Source organism: Capra hircus, chromosome 11, assembly GCF_001704415.2.
Source record: "Capra hircus breed San Clemente chromosome 11, ASM170441v1, whole genome shotgun sequence".
Lineage (NCBI taxonomy): Eukaryota > Metazoa > Chordata > Mammalia > Artiodactyla > Bovidae > Capra > Capra hircus.
This window is the reverse complement of record NC_030818.1, coordinates 12915929-12934954: the sequence shown is the minus strand read 5'-3', so window position 1 is coordinate 12934954 and position 19026 is coordinate 12915929. Positions and strand designations below refer to the sequence as shown.

Here is a 19026-nt window from a genome sequence, read left to right as displayed (position 1 = left end):
CAGGGAGGGTGCGGGAGGACCAGGCTGATGAGGAGGACAAATAATAGGGAAGGGCTAGGGAACACACATATTTTAAACCTCTGCTGTGTGCCAAGCTCTATGTTGAGTGCCTCCCGTGGTATGAGGGGGATTGGAGAAGCTAGATAGTATGGAGGCTGTTTTTAGAGATGGGTCTCAAGGTCAAGGTTTTCCTGGAGCGTTGGTTCTGAGCGGCTGGAGATTTGAGATGTGGCCGTTCCTCTAGCAGCTGCAGGGGAGGGAAGATTAAGATGCTGTTGGTGGAAGACAGGACCTATGTTGGTGAGTGACTTGTCCTTGTGGATATTGACTATCTCGTGGGAAGATTGGAAATCAGATACACAAATGGTGAAGCAGATACTGAAATGATCAAGGCAGGGGGAGGCAGGAGTGGGGGAAAGCAGGTCTCCAGGGGAGGGTTGGGGAGGTGGAGACCCTGGGGAAAGCCGCATGTGATGGGGAGGTGGAGGGCAAGGTCCATGAGGAGGTTAAGGCTGAAGAGCTGGCTGATGATGCAGGCTCAGGCAGCTGCGGTGGGAGGGATTGGGGCAGCCCCGGGTGCTGTGCAGGGGCCGGCGAAGCTCAGGCGGCCCAGTCCCTCCCAAGGGCGCCTCCCTGCTCTCTCATTCCCTGTTCCTCTCATTCCCTGCTCATCTCTCCAGACGCTGTGCCTTCTTGCTCCTACAGGGCAAGAATCTATTCTGAATCTATTCTCCGTTCCTAAAACACTCCTTCCTCCGCTCCCCATTCATCCGACCCTGGTTTTTTCCAGATGAAACCACTTTTCTTGAGACCAGCGCAGAAGGAAGCCTGTGTTTTCTGCTCCAGCTTGCCATGGTCTTTGGAATGGAAGCGTGGCCATCTTTTGGTTTCCCATGGCAGTTTCCCAACTTCAGCACTGCCTTCTTCTCTGAAGCCTGCCTCTCTGGTTATTTCCCTCCTTCTGGTCTCCTGGGCTGTTACCTACACCTGGTGCAGGAGGGTCCTTGCTGGCACGTTTCCCTGTTTGCCTTTGTTCTGAAACCAGTGTGTCCTCCCTGATGAGCCATCAACGTCTGATCTTACCTTCTTTAAGCCCGTGAGCTCAGAAATCCCTCTCGCCAGGAGTTTCTTCTGCCTCCTTCCGTCCCTCACCCTCAGTGAATGGTTCTTCCTCGCTGAGGTTACAGCCCTGACCCCCGTCTGCTTCCCCGCCCACCAGCTGCCTCCTGCAGCCTGGTCCCCGGCTCCCATCCTCTCTCTCGCATGGTGCTCCCTAGCCCCTGGGGTTTGCTGCTGTATCTCCGCATCCCCCCCCTCCCCATGACATACTGTCCACACCACCTTTTGGTCAGCCTTGGTGGCAGAAGTCACCTGGAAGTGCTGCCAACTTCTTCTTTTACTTGGGTGATGTTTGCTTCTTATACCATTCTCCATGGTGGCTGTTTCCTAACTTTCTGGTCTTTCCTAAGCTCCAGCCTCCGCTCTCCTTAAAGAGGCAGAGTTGCACAGTGGTAGTGGCGCAGTGGTGAGAGGGCTGAAATCCCTCCCCCCTCCGTCTCCCTCGCCCCTCCGTCTCCCTCCGCCCCCTCCGTCTCCCTCCCCCGCCTCCGTCTCCCTCCCCCCCTCCCGTCTCCCTCCCCTCTCCGTCTCCCTCCCCCTCCGTCATCCCCTCCCCCCCTCCGTCTCCCTCCCCCTCCGTCTCCCTCCCCCTCCGTCTCCCTCCCCCTCCGTCTCCCCTCCCCCCCTCCGTCTCCCTCCCCCCTCCGTCTCCCTCCCCCCTCCGTCTCCCTCCCCCTCCGTCTCCCTCCCCCCTCCGTCTCCCTCCCCCCTCCGTCTCCCTCCCGCCTTCCGTCTCCCTCCCCCCTCCCCCCCTCCCCCCTCCGTCTCCCTCCCCCCTCCGTCTCCCTCCCCCCCCCCCCCCCCCCCCCCTCCGTCTCCCTCCGTCTCCCTCCCCCCTCCGTCTCCCTCCCGCCTCCTTCTCCCTCCCCCTCCTTCTCCCTCCTCCTCTCCGTCTCCCTCCCCCTCCTCCCTCCCCCTCCTCTCCCTCCCCTCCTCCCTCCCCCCTCCTTCTCCCTCCCCCCTCCTTCTCCCTCCCCCTCCTTCTCCCTCCCCCCTCCTCCCTCCCCCCCTCCCTCCCCCCCTCCTCCCTCCCCCCTCCATCTCCCTCCCGCCTCCTTCTCCCTCCCCCCCTCCTTCTCCCCTCCCCCCCTCCTTCTCCCTCCCCCCTCCTTCTCCCTCCCCTCTCCGTCTCCCTCCCCCTCCTCCCTCCCCCCTCCATCTCCCTCCCGCCTCCTTCCTCCCTCCCCCGCCTCCTTCTCCCTCCCCCCCTCCTTCTCCCTCCCCCCTCCTTCTCCCTCCCCTCTCCCTCCCCCCTCCTCCCTCCCCTCTCCGTCTCCCTCCCCCTCCTCCCTCCCCGCTCCGTCTCCCTCCCCCTCCTCCCTTGCCTGTGCCTCAGCCCTGCCTGCTTTCCTGTTCAGTCTGGTCTGCCTCTTCTCTGGCTCCTGTCCTCTGGTCTGTGCGAGGCTCCAGATTTGCTGATCTCAGAATACCCTTGCTTTCACCCCTCCTGTCCAAGCTGTTTTCCTCGTCCTTTCAGCCATCCTCAAGGTTACCTAACTCTTGAGAGGACCCCACGTCCCCTTTCTCCAGTCCTTCACCAGCTGCTCGCTCCTTCATTGCTTCAGCGTGCCGCCCATCACCTCCTTCCCTGAGCCACTTGCCTAAGCCTGACCCATTGCCAAGTCCCAGGAGCTCTTCTCTCATTAATCTGATCTGCTGCTCCACAGTGTTTGATTCCAGAGCCATAATCTTACCTGAAACTCTCTCCTCCTTCAGCATCTGTGACTCCCCTCATTCTTTTCCTTTTTAAAAAAAATGGATTCTTCAAATTCAGCAGCTCAATAGGATTTCACTGCCTGCCTCTCTGCTGTGCCTTTGACATGACCTTCAAGGCCCATGAATATCTGGCCTCAGTCAGATTTTGCAGCATATTTGTATATCTGTGGAGGAGCCTGTCTCTGTCCACCTGGGCTGCTAAATCGCTCATCTCCAGCCTGGATCCTCGCAGCTCCAGCTGCTCAGTCCCAGCTTCCTGAAACAAAGCACATGAACACGTCCCTTTGGCCCCTCTAACTTCACCTATGGGAACCCAGTATCATTTGGCGACCACTCCTCAAACCTGTTCCCCATCCTGTGTTAGGTGATATCTCGGGAAATGGCACTCATCCGCTTGGTCCCCCAGGTCAGAGGCCTGAACACCCTTCCTCATCCCTCAGTCCAAACCTGGACGTCAACATGCACACAGTTGGCCAGTCTTGGTGTGACGACCACAGTGCATGCTTCTCCTCTTTCCCATGCCAAGACCAGAGACCAAGGTCAGGCTCTCAGATATCTTACCTGGGCCTTCCTGTGAATGAAGATGGGGTTCGGCCACTGTGAAACTAGTTAGCCCCCATGTTACCACCAAAATCACCTTCTTTAAACCCAGGTACAATCACGTGCTTCCCAGGTGGCACGACTGGTAAAGAACCTACCTGCCAACGCAGGAGACATAGGTTGGGAAGATGCCCTGGAGGAGGGCATGGCAACCCACTCCAGTATTTTTGCCTGGAGAATCCCATGGACAGAGGAGCTTGGTGGGCTATGGTCCATGGAGTCGCAGAGTTGGATGCGACTAAAGAGACTTAGCATGCATGCATGCACAAATCGTGTGAGTCTCCTCCTAAACCTCTTCCAGTGACCCACCCTGCCTGCCAGTTACTTTCGGGATGAAGTCCAGAATCCTCAGCATCACATTCAAGGCCGTTAGCATTTGGCCTCAGGCTGGTTTCGCAGGGCCACTTGCTGGTGTGTCTGCATGGACTCCGTGCTGTGGCCACGCCAGTCAGTGTGACCCTTTCCAGAATGTACTTCCATCCTCGTCTTTCCACCTGTCGGAAGGCCTTCGCTGTCTCTGTTGACCAAAAGTCACTTTGTTCTTCAAGACCCGGTCCAGATGCTACTTCCTCCACGACGGCTGCCTTGTCCTCCAGGGAGATCGATGGATCTTTCCTTCCGGTCACCACCCCGTGTTTTGTTAGTTAGTTGTTGTGTCCATCTCTGTCACTGAGACTCAGTTTCTTGAGGTCAGGGGCAATATAGTAAACATGAACCCTTTTATCTCCCCTCTTGCCTAGTACAGGTCTTGTACACAACAGGGGCTCAGTCAGTGATTGTGGCCTATGGGAACGAACAGTGTTATGGATGACTGAAAGCAGAGAAGGGGGTCATTTTCTTCCAACGTGAGCTGAAGAAAGTCAGTGTAGAGCTATTAACAGCTTCTTCCCGGGCTCTTGTGTGACACGAGGCACTCTGGGATGGAGAATTCGGCTGCGGGGATTCTGAAGCGGGTTTCTATGTGCAGGCTGAGTGAGGATGGTCCAGGCAGCTTTGCAAGGAGTGGACTGCTGGGCATGGCCTTGTGCCACCTGTCCTCTATCCCTCTGCCCCTTACCTGCCCAAGTGCAGCAGGTGGATCTTTTGTTCCTCAAACTGCATGTCAGCCCTTGCTCTGCGTGAGTTGGTGCCTCTGCCTGGATCCATCATCCAGGTCTCAAAGCTGGGATACCACTGACACTGTTCACTCCCCCAGTTTCCATAGTTTCCAGCCCTCTTGCTCTGTTCTCCCTAAATCCCACCCACCCAGTTCTGCATCCAACCTCTGTGAACTCTCCAGCTTATCCAGCTTATCTATAAAGTGGGGTGTTCTAGGCCCTGGCCCCCTGCAGCATGGACATCACTTGGACACTTGTTGGAATGCAGAGGCTTGGGCTCCACCCCAGACCTGTCGAACCAGAACCCGTGTTTCATTTGGAATGTGCAGCAGTGGTCCAGAAGACACTGACTCTCCTGTTTCTAATGTACAGCCAAGTTTGAGACCCACTGCTCGTGGGCTTGCTGTCAGAATTAAATGAGAGCATGTATAAAATCAATATATATTATTTTTATTATCACTGTTCTAATCAAAACACTCAGCACATGCTCTTGCATTCATTTGCTTAAAGGTGCCTTTCACTGTGAAATGGTGAGTGCCATGCAGGCAGGACCTCTGTCACATCCCTTGCCGCTGGCATGAAGCTGACACTTCCTAGTTGCTCAGTAAATACTGGTCAGGTGAATGGGCAGATGTTACTGAAGACAGTGGCCGGCCTAGACCTCTGTCACTCCTGCGCTATTTGTTAATGGGCGGGTTGGGAAGGAGACGGTGGCTCTTGAGTGCCTGCTGGTGGCCTGTGCACTGACTCGTGATTGAAGTCGATCCCCCCAGAGCTTGGGAGGTCACTGTCATTGTCTCCACTGTCCAGATGAAGCAAGTCTCAGGCTAAGGAACTGCTGGAGATCACCGGCTACGAGTGGGCAGGATGAAATCTGCCTGTCTTCAAGATGCACTATTTAAGTGTGTTGGTTGAGCTCTCAGAAAAGGAAGGGAAAACGCTGTGCTTGGGGACTCATTAAGTAGTCAGCTTTGGTTGTATTGTAGCTGGAGAGAAAAGACCCTTCTGAGGACAAGGAGGACATCGAAAGCAACCTGCTTAGGCCGATCGGCGTGACCCTCCGCGGAGCGCACTTCTGTCTGAAGGTCTTCAGGGCCGAAGACTTGCCACAGAGTGAGTGTGGTGCCCTTGCTGGGTGACTGCGATGGGGGAACCCTGGGCTGGGCTGCCTCAGGTCCCTGCAGGAAGGAGAGGGAGGGGCTGGCCCCCGGCTCCCTCCCTGCCTCCTCCTGGCCTGGCTTCTGCACCCAAGGGTCTGCTAGATCTGTGCCAGCCCAGCTTCCCTTCTGCTCTGCTGTCTGCGGAAGCCTCACACCCTCTTTAGGTTTCCCAAGGGTTTTACGGCTGTTCTTAGGAGAGAAGCAGTCTCCTGCACCATTTCCTGATGCTGAAATGGCATCGGCACCATTTCAATTCTATTTCGTGCTTATGCCTGGCTCCCACCGATTCTCTCCCACCCCTAGGAAGCCCCTGGCTGAAGACTGGTAGCCCTTGGCTGCAGAAGCAGTTGCTGAAATGTTAGAAGGGCTCAGTGTCTCCACTCAGTGGAGACTCCTGGGTGTCCAGTTTGCCTGGGACTGTCCTGGTTTCAGCATTGGAAGTCCCACATCCCAGGAAACTCCTCCTTCCCTGATAAACTGGGACAGTGGGTCACCGTAGCTGTGGCCGAATCTTCATCACCCCAGGAAGGCTATGGTGGCCACTGCCTGGCTTCTCGCAGTGACTAACCTTGCACTAGCCCTCATCTGTGTGCTCAGTACCTGCTGGGGGAGTTATGCTCAATATTCTGGAGCCGTGGGTGTCAACCCAGACTGTACATTAAATCATCTCTGGAGCTTTAAGGAAGTGCAGATGCCTGGGCCCTGCCCCCAGTGTTTCAGATTGGCTAGGTTTGAGGTGGGGCTCACCCACTGGTAGTTTTAAAAGCCTCCTTGGTGGTTTTCTCACTGCAGGCTATGAGCCACCACTTTGGAGCATGCATTGGCAGAATTATACCAAGTGCTGTTGCTAGCTGAGTCCAAGAGAACAAGTAGTCAGGGACTCCTTGGGTCCCTGTTCACACGTTTTGCATGAAGCTAATTGTTTGAGGGTTTCTGCTTTGACTAATGACACCAATCAATGGGTTCCTTCTGTACATGTTTAATTGAACCAAAATTGTGGCGAAACCCTTTAAATAAGTAATGGGATTAAAATACGGGTTTAGAACATTCTGCACTTGTTGGTTGACACTATGCGGAAGTGAGGCTGGGGAGCTTCCAAAGGGGGCCGGGGAGACAGAGATGCCTGCTCTGCTCAAGGTGAAGGGGATGCTGCTGCCTAGTTGTCTGCAGTGTTGTTTGAATATAAATGAGAAAAGGATGCATGGGTCAATAGAACATAAACATTCGCTGAATGCTTGTTACCTGTTATTCATGTAGACAGACACTGGCTAGTATGCAATTGTTAAGCGCGCCCGTCTCTCATTTTCTCATTCATGTACACGAATTTGCTAGTCAGTCAGTTGTGTCTGACTCTTTGCAACCCCCTAGACTGTAGCCCGCCAGACTCCTCCGTCCATGGAATTTTCCAGGCAAGAATACTGGAGTGGGTTGCCATTTCCTTCTCCAGGGGATCTTCCCGACCCAGGGATTGAACCTGGGTCTGCCACATGGCAGACAGATTCTTTACCATCTGAAGCCACCCTTCATATACATACGTGCCATTATAGAGAACATATATATATATATACACACGCCTGCATATACACATCTATCATCTATATATATATAACATCTAGATATACACATACCTGCATATACACATCCGTCATCTATATATATATAACATATATATATACACATGCCTGCATATACACATCCATCATCTACATATATATAACATATAGATATATACATACACATACCTGCATATACACATCTATCATCTATCAATATATATATATAACATATATATATACACACATGCCTGCATATACACATCCATCATCTATATATATATAACATATATATACACATACCTGCATATACACATCCATCATCTATATATATATATAACATATATATGTACACATACCTGCATATACAATCTGTCATCTATATATATATATAACATATATATACACACACATGCCTGCATATACACATCCATCATCTATATATATATATAACATATATATATACACACACATACCTGCATATACACATCTATCATCTATCTATATATATATAACATATATATACACACACATGCCTGCATATACACATCCATCATCTACATATATATAGCATATAGATATATACACACACATACCTGCATATACACATCTGTCATCTATATATATATACACACATGCCTGCATATACACATCCATCATCTATATATATATAACACATATATATACACACACACATACCTGCATATACACATCTATCATCTATCAATATATATATATAACATATATATACACACACATGCCTGCATATACACATCCATCATCTATATATATATATATAAAACATATAGATACATACACACACATACCTGCATATACACATCTGTCATCTATATATATATAACATATATATATACACACACATACCTGCATATACACATCTATCATCTATCAATATATATATAACATATATATATACACACACATGCCTGCATATACACATCCATCATCTATGTATATATAACATATATATACACATACCTGCATATACGCATCTATCATCTATCTATATATATATAACACATATATATACACACATGCCTGCATATACACATCCATCATCTATGTATATATATAACATATGTATATATACACACATACCTGCATATACATATCCATCATCTATATATATATATAACATATATATATACACACACATACCTGTATATACACATCCATCATCTATAAATACATATGTAAAAATACGGCTAATTAGTAAAACATTGGTTTGAAGCAGCATGGATTAAATTAACAAAACAGAATTGACTTATCGGTCGCCCTCAGGAAAGTCACTGAGCTAGTGGATGTAAGGGAAAATGTCAGACAGGCACCAGTAATGGCATATTATTATGACAACGTCCAATCCTTCTCTGGAAGCTGGGCAAAGGAGCAGCACAGAGCCTTCAGGAGCTGCTGTTTGGAGATGGTCCTCCTTCCCCAGAACCCTGGGCTGAGGGGCCCGTGGCCTCTTGGGGAGTCCACAGACTGTTGGGAGACACAAGTGGGAAGTGGGGGTTTGAAGATGGAGAGCAGCAGGCAGTGAGCAGCATGTCTTTCTCCTCAGTGGACGATGCCGTGATGGACAACGTGAAGCAGATCTTTGGCTTTGACAGTAACAAGAAGAACTTGGTGGATCCCTTCGTGGAAGTCAACTTTGCAGGGAAAATGGTAAGAAGCAAGTAAACAAGAGGACTTGCGGGAGGGTGGCAGCTGGCGTCTCTGAATGGGCTCTGGGCACTGTCTTGCCGTGCAGCACAGATTTTGGGGTGCACAGGGCCCGCTATCGGAGGCTGTGTACCTGGGATGTGGGGGCACTGATCACAGGACACAGGGTGAGACACGCAGGCCTAGCTCTCTGGGGCTGCCACGCACACACACAGGTCTGCCCACGTGTGTGAGACAGACAGGTGTGGATGGACATGGAGGGGACATAGGGATGGTGGATAGAGACAGGAATATTTGGGGGAAATTAAGCAATAGTAAGTAAAGCAAACCAGATGTGAAGGCGCAATGATAGGGAAACAAACAAAAAATATGCAGTAAAACCATAATGATTATTTTTAGAAAGTTGTGCCAGGAGTTGAGTGGAGTCAGGCCACTCTGGTGCGGATCCTGGGGATCACATACCTCCCTTCCTTCCTGCCCAGAGCGGGGCTGTGGCTCCTGTCCCTCTTGACTTCTGCCTGGGACTCTTTCCTCCATCGCACTTCAGGGCCGGCTTTGCCCACCCTCCAGGCTCGCCCTGACAGCCTCGGCTGCTCCCTTCGCCTCTCACGGAGGAATCCACAGCTGTGTCCAACTCTGAGCCTTCCCTTCAGCCCCGGAACTCCCTGCGGCTTTGCACGCCTCTACGTGCTGCCTGCCCGCCTCCCGCTCGCGCTGTAAAGGGGCCGTTTTCTGCCTACACCGCCCCACTTCCAGAAACTACTCTTTACCAGGACCACCATCAAAGGCAGAAAATGCGGGCCTGCCTTGATTCTTCCCTCTTTTTTTGACCTCTCTACATCAAGATCCCATTGCTAGCTTTTGCCTTTAAAAATCCCGAGTTCTTTTCTTCTCTCCATGCCCCTAGCCACTGTCTTCTCTCCCCCAGGCCACACCACAGCCTTGCGTCCGTTCTCTCGTCCGGGTTCTCACCGTAGAAATCCACCAGCATATTTAGTGTAAAAGACAGCCCTGTCTGTAAAATGAAGTTCAAACCGCATAACCTGGTTGACCAGAGCTCACCCAGCCGAACTTTCTGGCCTCATCTCCATGGCCAATATTAGCTTGTACGAGGGCGGAGCATCGCGCCCCCTCCTGGGCGGACGCGGCCCTGCAGCCCGCTTGGAGGGCGGAGTTGAGCGGGTTTCAGCGCCACTGGCTCGCTCGCCGCGCTCAGCTTTGGGTACAAACCGCACAGGCCCGCACGTGCCCGCGTGTCTTCTCGTCTGCCCTGCGGTCACGCCTCTAGCCTTTCCCCGGGCCTGTGCACTCTTGGCTCCTTGGCCTTCCTCCCCACAAAATGTGCTGCGTCGTTCAAGATCCAGTTTCTGTCACCCGCACAGGCTTGCTGTGTTGATTCAGCCCTCCAGGCTCTACGCGGCCTTAGGCACTGCTCTCTTTAAGTCCGTTTTCCATTGCTTTAGGTTGTTCGTTAGCATCTGTTCCTCGGGAAACACCCGATCGCCTTACTCTGTAACCTCAGAGCAGAGACTGTGGTGGAAGGACTGGAAATGGGGGAGAATGACATATCCGGAGGGCTCGGCCTCCATCCAGGCTCCCGGAACCCCGCTCCGCTGGGCTCCCGGGTCCCACCATTGGAAACGGGCGGGCGGAGCCGAAGGGCTGAGAACCAAGCGCGCGGGCTCGCGCCTGCAGCCAGCTGCGCTTTGCTCGGGAGGCAGAGGCGGGGAGCGGGCAGACAGGCAGGCGTTGTAGGACAGTTAGGGGAGCCTTTACAAGCTTAACAACAAACGCTAAAAGCGAGGGTGGTGATGGAGGTGGTGTGCGCTCCCATTCAATACACAGCACTTTGCAGTCTTCCTTTTCAGTTAATCTATTCTTAGGTTCATTTTGGAAAGAAGGAGGGTCTGCCTGCCCATCCCACCAACAAAGGACCCTTGAGTCAGGGGACCAATAGCTGAGGTCCAGGTTGAGTTCAGGAAGGAGAAAGGCCTTGGATAAGCTTATTTCCTCTGCCTGCTACTGATACCGCCTCCACCCGCCTCCGCTATTTTGTTTTCTTTCTTTCTTCTTTTATTATTGATGCACATATTTATTAAGGAATTTTGAAAACTACAGAAAAAAAGTAAATAACATTACCCGTAAAGTATCATACAAAATTTATGTTTGGTGCTTGTCTGTCTAGCTTTTTATTTTATTTTACTATGTATCAATATTAGATGCTTTATTGAAGCATTAATTATTTGAAAACACAAAATTTGGGAGAACTGTATTCACCCACTAGGACGGCCTCTAATTAGATGAAACAGTTGTGACTGTTTCGCTGCACTTATTTTCTCTGTGTGTGTGTGGATAATCCCCCCACCCACCATCCCTGCCCCTGAACTGAATCATGTGAAGTGTAGTTATGCACTTGGCCTCTAAAGGCTTCAGCATGCATCTCCTGAGAAAAAGGAAACTTTTGGTAACCGCAACATTATCACACCTTGGAAATTAGCAGTTATTTTCTACTCTTCTCAGATATTGGCTCATATAAATATCTTTGATTATCCCCCAAAGGTCTTTCAGAGCTGGTTTAATTTTGTTCCAATCTAAGACCCAACTGGAATTTATGCTCTGCATTGGTGTCTTCTGTAACAACCTTACTCCCATCTCCCCTCCCATTTTTCTCAGCCCACGACATTGCATTTTTGAAGGGCACAAGCCATTTGTCCATGTCCTGGGTTTGTCCCACCATTTCCTTCTGGTGTTGTTTGACTTATTTTTCTGGCCCCTGTATTTCGAAGTTAGGTCTCAGACCAGGTTAAATTCAAATGAACTGTTTTGGCAGGAACACATCTTAGGTGGTGTTTTGTACGTTGTGTCTGCATCACAACAGGAAACAAAATGTCAGCATGTCCCATCACTGGTTACTCGGTTAAGATGGTGTCTCCAGGTCTCTCCCTTGTCAAAGCACACACACTGCTTTGTACTTTGCAGGCAATCTGTGGGCACAGTCTCAGTCTGCTGATATCCTGTTTCTCAATAACCTCTTACCTAATGGTCCACGTAGCCGCTGACCTCCTTGCCTTTTTATTTTGTAAAGAAGAGCTTCTCCCCCCTTCTTCCCCTTTGAGTGTTAACATGCTCCTTCATACTTACTAATTCAGTGTGTTAAAATTAGTCACTACGGTGCTGGATATGTGAACCCTCCTGCCTCTGAGCTGCTCCTCCAACCCAGGCTAATGCAGGGCTCATGGGAAATGTCTGTGGGAGAGGTAACACGGGTTGTAAACTCCTTCACACTGGGCTCTAAATGCTCACTGCGGGTCTTACACAAGTGCAGTTTTGGTTTGGGCTTTGGGCCAGAGTCTGATGCCCTGTACCTGGCCTTAGGAGGGACTGTGATGGGATGAATGAAGGCAGGAAGGAAGCAGGCAGTTTGGATGGACACTTACTCCAAGGACCAGAATTAGTTTTCCCAGCTTGAGAGATGGGAAAGTCATGTCTCAAGACATGTGTTTTTATTCCACATTCCCAACATAGTGGGGTGCTGTGATGATGGCTAGAACCGAGACTGGCCTGCCTTCAGTTCAGTGGCTCTCCCTGAAGCTGCATCTCAGCGCTCTGAGGCTCCCAGCTGCACCTGGTTCCTTGCAGCGCTGTCACCTCCCTAGGTCTTCTTCTGTTCTGAGATGCCCTTGGCTGTCCCTGGGGATTTTTCTAGGAAGGTACCGATGTCTGGGGTGGGGGAGGGTGGTGGTGATGGAGGTGGGGGTCCTGACCCGGGCAAGGGGATATGTAAAGCTGGTTGGTGTGGCCCCTGGGCCTCTGTGTCCCCCACTGTCTGCCCTAGCCACCTCTTCATGGTCTCCCCTACTCTCTCTGCTGCCCTCATCTCCTGCCTCATCCTACCTGTCCCTCTCTTCGGCCTGGTGTTTCACTTTTCCTCATTACATCCGATTCGGTTGTCCTGGGGATTTGTTCTCTGTGTCGCCCTAGCCTGGCCCTCTTTGCATTTCCTCTTATGGACACTTGGTGTCACTATTATCTAAGCCGCAAACCACCTGGTTTGGCCATGCTGCTAAGGGGCTAGAGGGTGTGTGTGTGGTGCATCCTCTCAAGCACATATCACACTTCTTCACGTATGGGGAAAAGACAGGGGAGGTACTTGAAAGGCAGAGTGGGAGGCTTTAAAGCAACTTTATTTTTTTCAAGAATAAAACTTATTGTAAAAAAAGATGAAAAAATCAGAGAAAAGGAAAATGATGCCTCATAGTTCTGTACTGTGCACCACCTTGGAGATAAGCACTATTCACGTTTGTTTATATTTCCTGCTGCTCGCTCCTTCCATCTGGCACACCAACCCCTCTCCCCCTCCATCCCCCTCACCACCCTGCCCCACTGGAAAAAAACTGGATTCACAATACAGCTGGATTCAGCACACAGTCTGTCTTCGTTATTCACAGAGTCTGTATTTGCAGATTTGCCTATTTGCTTAAACTTATCTGTAATCCCCAAGCCAGTCCTTCCAGTGCTTTGGTCATCATTTGCGAAACTCGGGACAGTTTGATTGAGCTGAGGTGCGTGCTGCCAGCTGAGCCGGGCGCTGCGCTCCTTGCTTGTTTCAGCCCTCGTCCTGTAATGTGTTTCTCCTGGTCTATTTGGTGTCATTCTTTGCTTTTGCATTTTGGGGTGGTTTTTTTTTTTTTTTTTTTTTTTTTTTTTTGCTGGTGATGTCAGTGTTTACAGCGGCTCCCAAGTGTAGTGCTGAAATGCTGCCTAGAGTTTCTCTGTGAGGAGCCTGTGAGGTGCCCTGTGGAGAAACCGCGTGTTTGGTCAGTTTTGTCCAGGCATGAGTTACAGTGCTGTTGGCTGTGAGTTCAGTGTTAATAAACCCACAGTATATTAATATAATGAGAAAGGTGTCTTGAAACAGAAACACACATAAAACAAAGTTACTGGTCAGTTGACCAAAAAAAGTTGTGACAGAGGCTTGCAGGCCCCTAACCCTGTGTTTCCCTTGGGAGCAATGCTTCAGTATTCACCAGCTGGTGTTCTTGGTCACTTACAGAATGTGTAACCACTGCCAGAATAAGCCAACTATGTCTACATGGTTTGGTAAGCTGCGATTGTTATCTAACATTTCCTTAGGTTATTAAATAGTCTTTGAAATACATTTTTGCTATCCGCTATAATATTTCATTAAACAAATATAACATGACATTTAAACTATTTTTGGATTTCTTTTTTTTGGGAATTTTCCTCTTTCATGAACAACTCTGTGAGGAACATCAGTGTATAGGAATCTTTGTCCACACTCTGCTTTTTCATAGGGAAGTTTCTAGAACCAGGTCAGAGGGCATGCTTATTTCTGAGTATTTGATACAGATGGCCAAATGGCCTTCTGTCATGAAGGGAAGGAGAATTTAAAAAAAAAAAAAAAGACACAGATAAGAGGAGGAGAAGGAGGAAGGGGAGGAGGGAGCTCGGTGTGGGGAGAAGAGTGGGGGGTGGAAGGCTCTGGGTGCTTCTAGGGACAGAGGTCGCGCTGGCCTGTGGTGTGGCGGGGGCTCTGCTGTTCAGGCTCCCACACACACATCTTGGCGGCTCTCTCAGAGGGAACCTCCAAGGGCAGACAGGTGGAAGTGCTTGCTGGGGAGAAGGCCTGTGGCTCCCCGGGCGCAGGGCTCGGGGAGGGAGGGTGGGGACCACCTGTGCCTCTCATCCAGGGAGCTGAGGAACGATGTTGGCAGGGCCTGTCTGCTGTGTCTGATGAAAAAGTCTTCCATTCCTTTCTTTTTCTCTTTTGTTATTTCAAACTTTTGTCCATCGAAGTTTTGAATTAGATAGTACATTTATTATGCACACCACATCCACTTACTTATCATCCATCATGAGAGCCCGGCCTCTCACCCTGCACCTGCCCAGCAGTCCTCTAGTCCTCTCCTCCCTTGCACGGGAAATCATTGTTGGTTTCTTTTGCACCATTCCGGCTTCATTACGTGCATGCCACGTCTGACCATAAATTCTTACCTTTGCGCCTTTAACGCACATGGTTGCACATGATACTTACTGCTTTGCACCTTGGTTTTTTTCACTTAATAATACACCTCAAAAGTTGTTTCATGCCATAGAGTGGTCCTCATTCTCTAGAGCAGCGTAGCGCCCCATTCTGTGGATGGGCCATTCTTTATCCAAGCTGTCCTCTGTTGGTGGCTATGCGGGTTGTTCCACGTCCTCCCTAACTGGAGTTATGCTGCAGAGAATAATCTCAGACGTATGTTATTCTGCACATGTGCAAGTATTTCTGTAGGATAATGTCTAGAGGCAGAACTGGTAGGTCAAAGGGCATCTGCATTTGTAATTTTGAAAGGTAGTGGCCAACTGCCCTTTGGAGAGGTTGAGTTGTTCTCTCCCCACCAACAAAATCTGAGCTAGCAGTTTCCCATTGCCTTGCCAAGCAGGGCTGACAGGCTTTCGAGATTTTTATGACTCTGATAGATGAGACGCGGTATTTCATTCATTTTGTTTGTGTTTCTTCAATTATGAGGGAGATGGCACCTCGTTCTGTGTGCTTTTACAGCCCTTGGTGTACCCACTCCTGAGGACTGTGAGTCCCACTCTGCCTTTTGTTCCATCTGATTGTTGGTTTCTCTTCTTTCCTTACTCCTTTCTTTGCTCACAGAAGGGCCAAATCCTGGCACCCATCCCTACCCCCAGGCTTTGCCTGGGCTCTTCTCACAGGGAGGGGGGGACGATGGGCACGGGGCCGATCCTGGGTGGACCAGGGATGAAGAAACAGTCCTGGCCCCCGGGGAAGCCACACTCTCATTTGAGGGAGAGTCTTGTCAGTTGCTCATTAGATGAGATAATTGTGTAAATGCCTCGCACAGTCAGGGCCCATAGTCAGTGCACTGAGGAAGGCTGCTCCTTATTTCCATGTGTAGGACACACAGCTTCCAGCATCTGAAGCAGAGCCTTCACCCACTGCCCTGCGTGGGTACAGGGTGCTCCAGGCGGCATCGTTGCCTCCCTGGGGACTCCCAGCACAGAGTAGAACACGTGAGCTGCTGGTTCTCGCCTCTGCTAGGTTTCTTGTTGTGGAAAGCCCAGTCTTTTGGGCAGGGCTGACTGGAGGCAAACTGTGGCTTATGAGGCTTGTATCTTAGCTGAATTTTCATCTTCCTCTCAGAGTACTGGTGTATAGCCCCCTGCCCAGCCCCTCAGCTCTCTTTTCCTCTCCCCCTCCCTGCGCTCACAGTCTTCCAAAGGGGCAGGTGATCTGCGCTGATGGGCAAAGGGAATTGCCTCAGATGCTAGGACTCCTGGGAAAGCTGGTCTGGACTCAGGGTCGTGGCCATAATGGGAGGGAAGGGAAGGGAACTTCCAGCCGGAGGTATGAGATAAGGGAGAGGGTTGTGACTTTCAAACAATCTGTCCCTCCCTCCATGTCCCAGTGGGGCTGACCTACCATTGAGCTTTGTCTCTGGAAAGATTCCTGGTGCTAAGCCCACTGCTTCAGGTTCCATAGCCCCCAGGGCCTTCTGCCCAGCCCGAAGGGTGGTCAACATGGCCGACAATGGCTGCCCGTTGGTATGGTGGTCGCCAGGGGTACCCAGAGTCCCCTCAAAGCTCCATTCACCTATCCTCTGTGTTTTCTAGCTCTGCAGCAAGATCCTGGAGAAGACGGCCAATCCTCAGTGGAACCAGAGCATCACACTGCCCGCCATGGTGAGCCTCACCTCCACGAGCCAGGGCTCCTAGCCTCCCGCTCCCAGGAGGCCTGGGCTCCCAGCCTTCCCAGCTCCCGCCTGCCTCCCAGACTTCCACTTCTTCAGAAGGCCTCCACCCCGACACATCTTGCTTCCCTCCTTAGTTTCCATCCATGTGTGAGAAAATGAGGATTCGTGTCGTAGACTGGTGAGTCCTGCGTCTGGGGGCCTTTAGAGGTGGCTGTTGTCGGGGTCACTGGGTCCTTGCTTTCAGTCCGCATGCAGCAGGGGAGTCTCTTTCAGGTGAGGTGGTGGCCTCACAGGGAGGTTGGAGAAGGAGAGGGCGTGGGCTGTTAGGAGGCTTACTCACAGTGGGCTGGGACGGCTCCAAGAACCAGAGATCCCTGGGGCCAGGAGGGCCCAGGGAGCCTTCCTGGGGAAGTGGGGCTTGGGGAAGTTCGAGATGAAGGCATCCTAATGAAGACAGGATCAGAAGCAGAGGCAAGGAGGCTGCAAAGAGCAGAGCTTCCAGGAGGGTGGACTGAGACTCCCCAAGGGCTGGTAGGATGGAACAGATCTCCAGGCTGGGGAAGGGGGCAGGGTTGCCCAAGCAGGGAATGGCAGTGCCGTTGGCAGCAGGGGAGTAGCCACAAGGCCATCCTGGAAAAATGGCATCCAACTCTTGTGAGTGTCTGTGTGCTCCAGACCCTCTGCCCAGCGTCTGTGTGCTCCAGACCCTCTGCCTGTCTCACGTGATGCTCAGCTTGACTTGGTACAGCCCGACCTTACAGACGAGGGAGCGTGTCTGGATAGACTGAGTGCCCTGTCTGGGGGGACAGCTGGAAGCTGCCGAGGCCAGGCTCGAACTCAAGCCTGTGCTTAACCTCTGGGCCGTGTGCGGAGGTGCCCTGTCTCACACCCGAGGGCTGCAGGGGCCCGCACGCGCCATTTCCAGCACTCTCCCTACACCAGGCTTCCCCCAAAGAGAGAGCTGTCCTTTCTCTGCCCCCAGAAAGTCTTGGCCGTGCGGTTCCCAGCGTGTTGTCCTTTGGTCTTCGGCCCATGTCACCCCCAGCCAGGAGGATAATGAGAGACTGGGGAAAACCCCCAGGCCACAGAGCCATTAAAGTGCGCGCCAGGTCCCCAGCCTGAGAGAGAACAGCTTGTGAGAATTAGAGAGGAAGGGAGTGTGAGGAGGGCCAGCAGGGAGAGGCCTCCGGGGCCCCGACCGCCGATCTGCTCTGTGGGAGGCGGTTTGGGGCGACGAGCTCTGCGTTCACAGAGCTGCCCCTTCACCTCTCTGTGTGTGCATGCACGAGTGTGCCCTGGGTGCAGGTCTGTGTGTGGCAGTGTGAGGGAATGCACGCGGGCGCCATGACCCCTGTGTTGTGCATGGGCCCCGCCCGAGTCTGTGTGAGCCGTGTGAGGCACCGACATACTGTACAATCCAAACACATTACGGAATCTGGTGGTTGCCTCTCTGGTTTAGGTTGAAGTGGCATTTTTATTGTGAGTCTATTTTCAGACTTGCTGTATTTTCCAAAAGCAACCCCAAGCCCCAAAACCCAACTCTTGGCCTGAAATCATTCCGCTGTTGCAAGTTCCTATCCAGAAAAAGGCTTTCTTCCCAGAAAACTCAGATAAATTTGTACTATTACCTGAATCCTGGAAATACTATATGGTCCATATGGTCTTTTCTCTGTAACTTAATCTTCCATTCAGTTCTTGAAGAATTCTTTTCATTAAAAAACAAACCCCCCCAAAACTACCCCCTCCTCCTCAAAAAAACCTGACTCAAAACCTCTCTCTTCCCGTTCTGTTTTCCCATCTTATCAGATTCAGGTGAGCCCAGAGGTCAGAAATCCTATTTTGCTCCAAGAGCTATTGGTCTTCTCTAGGGTTTGGTCGTGAAGGCAGTTTAGAAGTCAGCTGTCAATTATCTGGTGTTGATAATCTCACTGTAAAACGTTTAAGGGACTCTTTACTTCCCCGTTTCTATTAACGTCACTCACCAGGAATAGTGATACAGATCCGTGTTGACAATTCACTCTTCCTAACGTAGCCCCCGCCCTGATAGAAAGCTTTAAAGCTTAACCACCTCCCTGGGAAATACAGAGAGGAAGGAAGGGAGCAGCAAAGATCTGGTGTCTGAAGGCTGTAAAATTTAAAAGAAAAATGATATCACCATGCTCAGGTGGGTCCTTCACTGTGAAGCATGTGGATGTCATCTCCTGAAGCCACCTGTGGCCAAGGGATGCGCAGCAGGAAGAGAGGGCTGCTGGGTTCCAAGGAAGGGAAGATGCACATGGGGAACCTTCTGGAAGGAGATAGAGCCTGCCCCTCCAGTCTTGGCACTGTGATGTTTTTGGACTGGAAATGTCTTTGCAGTGAGAGACTGTCCTGT

The 19026-nt window shown here is 51.1% G+C and overlaps 1 protein-coding gene across 23 annotated transcripts in view; it reads left to right on the top strand.

Annotated features, from left to right (window-relative positions):
• DYSF (dysferlin) overlaps positions 1–19026 on the top strand; it is a 225932-nt gene that overhangs the window by 68152 nt on the left and 138754 nt on the right. For all 23 annotated transcript variants that reach the window (XM_018055066.1, XM_018055062.1, XM_018055052.1 and 20 more), the window contains 4 exons: positions 5519–5645; positions 8828–8931; positions 16573–16641; positions 16787–16830. In XM_018055066.1, the coding sequence (XP_017910555.1) occupies positions 5519–5645; positions 8828–8931; positions 16573–16641; positions 16787–16830 (344 nt within the window). The remainder of the gene's footprint in view (positions 1–5518; positions 5646–8827; positions 8932–16572; positions 16642–16786; positions 16831–19026) is intronic.